General features: G+C 34.0%; 1 protein-coding gene across 7 annotated transcripts in view; it reads right to left on the bottom strand.

Annotated features, from left to right (window-relative positions):
• Positions 1-1,331: 1,331 nt before the first annotated feature.
• The window catches only part of ZMYM2 (zinc finger MYM-type containing 2), a 198,886-nt gene continuing 194,217 nt past the window's right edge, over positions 1,332-6,000 (bottom strand). For all 7 annotated transcript variants that reach the window (XM_089775571.1, XM_089775573.1, XM_089775570.1 and 4 more), the window contains one exon: positions 1,332-4,139. In XM_089775571.1, the coding sequence (XP_089631697.1) occupies positions 3,947-4,139 (193 nt within the window). In that variant the 3' untranslated portion in view covers positions 1,332-3,946. The remainder of the gene's footprint in view (positions 4,140-6,000) is intronic.

The raw sequence follows: 6,000 nt of genomic DNA, 5'->3' as shown, positions 1-6,000 counted from the left end.
CCCTCTTTGAATCTTGCTAATTCTTTACCTCCATGACAATTTGATTAGAGAACTCAATGATATAATGTGTTGTGTGGAAAAAATATTTTATTAGTTTTAAATTTGCTATTGTGTAATTCATTGATCATTCACTTGTTCTTATGTTACAAGTGGGAGAACAGAAGTTCCCAATATACATTCCCTATAAGATTACTTTTGAATAAAATCGATTAAAGGTGTCTGATATTTATTTTTGTCTATTTAATAGAAAATTGGACCAAAATTAATAAAAACAGAATAGGCAAAAGTAGTTACGCTAAAATTTTAAAATATATACAGGAAAAAACTGAATTAAGATGTGTGCCTAGCATCATTCTGCTTGTATGTTATCTTTCTTCCTCTCCACACATACACTTTTTATCTATGTCCTTTTTCTAGAATGCAAGCTCTTTGGGGCAAAGGTCTTTTTAATACATTTCTACCTACCATAATGGAGCTTCTAAGAAGCACATAAATTATTGCATTCTAGATTTGTTTTTAGCCTTTTCAAAAACCTTCTAAAAACGATATGTTAAATGTTGAAAGTTATTTCCACAACTACTTTTTTCCCAATTAATAGCCAGGCTCTTACAAGTCTTCATTGTGCTTTATATCATAAGGCAAAAACTACAAAAACCTGGTTCCACACTCACAATGTCACTGCACAGAAAGCATCATTTTAATAGAAAACCAAATACTTTTACAATTTCCAATAAGGAACTTTTTGTTTGTATAAAATTTTTCACTGCAAGTTGTAGTTGCATTGCATCGTGCCTAGTGTTGCCACTCTAATTTTCTCAGTATCTTCAAGTTGCCATCTTAGTTTTAATTATTATTAAAAATATAAGTTTCTTTGGAGAGTCAGTTTCTAGATAAAACGTTTCTTCTATGCAGAAAAAGAGACTTTTAGCACAAGGTGGCAAATTTTGGGAAGTGGCAGAAAATTTGTCTTTCGGCTACCACATGTTGCCAGTGCCCTCTAAGGGGGAAACGCACAGACACCAACTATACAACTGATTAATTACCAAGTTATACTTCTCACTAAGGTGAGCTGTACCAGTTAACACTAAAGGCCAAGAAAGCCAAGGCACTTTTTCATACTTCTTTCTTTACTCTGCACAAGATGGGGGAGGTCAAGCAAATTATTTAGGTATGCCATTAACCTAGACACCTGGTGTGAAACAAGATGGCTATACAGGCCTACACATATCTTCATATTGTTCCTTGGAACCAAGATGGTCAAGAACTGGACTAGCAATAGTCTTTAAAAAGAAAAAATATTTGCCCTGAACTCCTAATTATTACAAAATTGCATTTATTTATTTATTTATTTATTAGAGCTAAGGCTGTTTATTGCAGTTTGTATCACCATTAAAATTTAGAAATGATATAACAACATGTATACATTGAGGCATGATGTGTACTTGACTACAGTATCTCAACAGTTTACAGTGTTTAATCTAAACACGCTAAACACCCAAATAAACATTATTGCTAATGATGGAAGAGCTCCATCTTCTGGAGTAAGAGTTATTTTCATGTCAGCCATCTTTATATTACCAACTCGGCTCAATATGTAGAAACGTCTATTTTAAACCCTGCCTAAATTACGTTTTTTAAATTTTAATTGGGGAGTAGAACTCAGAGAATGGAAGAAATTTAGGGCAATAACGTGATAGACTTCAGTAATTACTTCCTTATGAAATAGAGAACAATGTAGATTAGTCTCCAGTATGTCATATTAACGAGAGTCCTTATTTTTTACTCAAAGGATATCCATAATCAGCTTTTGTTCAGGAAAAACATACCAGCGTATACAGAAATGTAAGCACAAGAGTCAAACATTATGTACTTTCTTGAGGAGTAACAGTTAATTCGAACTAAGGACTTAGTTTGAATTACCATTTGACTGCCGCGTGTAGCCACGGGAAGTTACTTCGGACTAGTAGAATTTAAAAATGGCGACCAGAAGGGAACATGCAAATAAAGCCTGGGATATTTAAATCCCGGGCTTCATTTGCAATGTCGAATGCCTACATTAGCCTCCCTAGCTCGAACTAGGGGGCTAGTATAGACATACCCTGGGACTATTCACTTACTTAAAGTTAAGTTTGGACTCAAGTACTTCACTGAATTGGAAACTTAGCTCTCAAAACATAGAATTATTAAAATAGTGATTATAACGCTTGAAATTTATTTTAAAATCAAGTAGCTTTTCTATCTCATGAATATTTTAGACTAATATTACTTGAAAAAACAGGTATTAAATTTTAGTTACTGAAGTTGCACCATTGCCTGGAAAAAGGCAACAGTACAACTGAAATCATTTTGGGAGACCTAGTACCAATTTAGCCAATCAAAATAAAGAAAAATTTAAAAATGTGTATATTCATCTGCCTTTCTATTGGTGATGTATCTGAAGTTAATATATACTCATGGACAGAAGAGAGTAGCAGAAATTTAAATACATTTCTTTATCAAAACAAAGCACTTGCAGCTTTATTTCTCTTTATAGAAGTTAACACCCCCTATATGTCCAGGAAATGAAATACGGAAAATGAAAAACATTTGCATCTCTGCAGGAAATTAATCTCATGGCAAAAAGTTATATAAAACAATTTTCTTTCCTTCATCTCAGTAATAATTGATCCTTATCAATAGATACTTAAATCATTAGGAATACCATACTAATTACCTTCTTGATAGCCGAATGCTGTACTATGATTTCTTGTGTATTATAGGAAAGATCATTGCACAAACCACCATTTTGCCTGCTATAGTCAATCAAGAGCAGGGAACAAACAAAACTTGAGAGGCTAAACATATACATCTGGAAATCAGATTCCTTATACAAAATAAATATATTGAAAAGACATAGCACAAAGGAAAGCAGTTTTAAAAAAGTATGTTTTGACTTTCTGTAACTTCATGTGTCTTCTATATTTTTAATGAAGACATTCGTTAAAAGAACTCTTACAACCCATAATCAAATGTTAGTTTTTAAGTACAACATAGCAATGACAAGCAAAAAAAGTTAAAAAATTTAGCATACTGTATTACTTTTTGTAATACTGCATTAAAGTCCCTTTTGCTATGAAGGACTGATTTATAGAAATATGAGGTACCAGCATTTATGTTTGGCAAAATAAAAATGGAAAAGAAAATTATAGCATTGCCATCAGACATTTTCACAAAATAAATGTCTAGATGATCACATGCCTTACACTTATGCTCATTTTTAAAGTATATTTTATTTGAAGGGGCAATTCAGAGAGTCACAAATAAGGAAAGGACACTAAGGTTTTAATAAGGGCAACAAAAAAGTTGTTTTCACCAGTATAGATTCACATTACAGTACACCAATATTGACAGCATTCTCTTTTGTCTATTTTTGGTACATAAGATGGAATCTCTCTACATAACCTTATAAGGCTTCAGTAACTAAAAAGTAAAAAAACCTATTAGTTTACAATTTATTTAAAAATCCTGAAAGACACAGCAAGTTCTAAACTTTAGTAGTGCTACCCATACACAACCATCTGGTTGAAGAACCCAGTAAAAGAGCCTCCTTTCAAGGAAGCTTTCAACAGTAGAGTTGTGCAATATGGATGTTTCTTACTACAAGAAAAAAATTACACATGGCACATTCTCATTCATATTTTGCAATGTAAAAAGTTACAAACATACCTAATCAAATAAATAATAAAAAATGAATTTGAATGTGTTTGTTAAGTATCCTAAAATCACTACATAGAATAATGGCAACTTTCACTCACAAATTATTTACATGGTAATACCCAGGTGAGGGTACACTGCTACAAAACTCATAAAACAAAGAGTAAACTTGAAATGTTTTCCATAATAAAGGTCTAGCAGCATGACTATCTAATGCTGTTCTTTTTGTCCTGACAGCTTTTGGAAGTTTATTTTAATCTATGTCTTCATCGAGTTCATAATTGTCTTTATCATAAATATCTTTTACTAAAAGAACCCGTACAAGCATATGTTCCAAAGTGTTGCGGTCCAGTGAAGTGGAAGTATACCAGACAGGGCTATCCGAGGAAACAGAGCATTCCGGTTGTAAATAGAACACATCCATTCTCTGATTAAGATTCTGTGGGCTAAAAGGAAAAAATGGTTAGATGAGTCAAAATTTCATATTTATACACATTTTTATTTTTAACATCCTGTGTATATAACTATTACTGTGCACGTACATATTAGAAATTGAGGATTAATTCAGAAAAATACTGCCTTCATGTTTTTAAAATGGAACCTTATGATGGCATAAATTCCTTCAAGCATACTTGTCCAGCGGAGGTTGCTTTTCAATCTAAAGTGCTATAGTTCTCTACAAACTAAAAGCTATTATACATGAGTTCAAAATTAGAGAAAAAGCTCAAATCCCCTTTTTCTGCTTCTTTTCAAGGTTTGGCCTAATTATCTTGTCCCATTAGCTCCTGGGTCCCTATTGAGTACTCCACTTAGGAAGGAACAATCCTTTTCTCACATACAGAATGGGAAGTGGACATCTAGGAAGGAGTACTGCAGAAAGGGATGTAGGGGTCATAGTGGACCACAAGCTAAATATGAGTCAATAGCATGACACTGTTGCAAAAAAAGCAAACGTGATTCTAGGATGCATTAACAGGAGTGCTGTGAGTAAGACACGAGAAGTCATTCTTCCACACTACTCTGTGCTGATTAGGCCTCAACTGGAGTATTGTGTCCAGTTCTAGGCACCACATTTCAACAAAGATGTGGAAAAATTGGCGAAGGTCCAGAGCAGAACAATAAAAATGATTGTTTAGTTTGGAAAAAAGAAGGCCGAGAGGGAACATTATAGCAGTTTTCAGGTATCTAAAAGGGTTTCAGAGGGAGGAGGGAAAATTGTTCTCCTTAGCCTCTGAGGATAGGACAAGAAGCAATGGGCTTAAAAGTGCAGCAAGGAAGATTTACATTGAACATGAGAAAAAACTTCCTAACTGTCAGGGTAGTTAAACACTGGAATAAATTGCCTAGAGAGGTTGTGGAATCTCCATCACTAGAGATATTTAAGAGCAGGTTAGACAGACATCTATCAGGGATGATCTAGACCGTGCTTGGTCCTGCCGTGAGGGCACGGCACTGAACTTGATGATCTCTCAAGGTCCCTTCTAGTTCTAGTATTCTATGATTGCATGGCTCCTCTCGTTTTTCCTATGAAGGTGCTTTGCAGTTTTCTACTGAGCCATGCAAATCTGGTGAACTTGGTGCTGTCGTGGCTCAGATGCATGTCAGCTTTCTTTAAGCCAGTGAAGAAGATTCTGAAGAAAATTCTCAATACAAAACTAACAATCTAGAGGAGTCTCAGAGAAAGTTGAGGATTTTACTGTTACATTTTAAAATTATTTTCTCCCCTTAAATACTACAGATTTTCAAAACCAATAGTACTGATACATGCCTTTTGGAAGTTGTTTGGATTTGATATTATATTTGAAGTTTGTAATATCCTCCTCACCTGATTCTCAACAACAAGACCTGTTTATTTTGAAACTGGCTATGAAATGTTCCCAGCAGCTTAAAGTGAAAGGCTTTCCTTGAAAATTCCAGATGCAGGTTTTCAGCTGATTCTCAAGTACCAGTTTCAAAACCCACTTACAGACTACAAGACCACTACTTGAAATTGAGAGAAGAGTTTTAATTAAATATTGTTTTAAAGCGATATTTTACAAAATAATTTCAACTATGCAGGAAACCTTTTTCTCCCCTTCACTGGATGAGTGCATTAACAGGTATGGCAGCAAACAAGACCAGGACAGACAGTCCACAATTGCAGTCCCAGTCTAAAATATTGTATTTTATTTTAAAATTATGACATTATTAGGAACAGAAGAGATATTCTGGATGCTTCTATAATTGTTTGCTTTTTTCTCTCCTTTCCATTTTTTCAAGTAAGCTTCTTGAAAGCGTCTTTTATGTTCCATTTACTGGCTATGTAGT

Source organism: Pelodiscus sinensis, chromosome 1 (assembly GCF_052426305.1).
Source record: "Pelodiscus sinensis isolate ZL-2025 chromosome 1, ASM5242630v1, whole genome shotgun sequence".
Taxonomy (NCBI): domain Eukaryota; kingdom Metazoa; phylum Chordata; order Testudines; family Trionychidae; genus Pelodiscus; species Pelodiscus sinensis.
The sequence above is the reverse complement of the archived record's forward strand: the minus strand, read 5'-3'. Positions and strand labels throughout refer to the sequence as shown.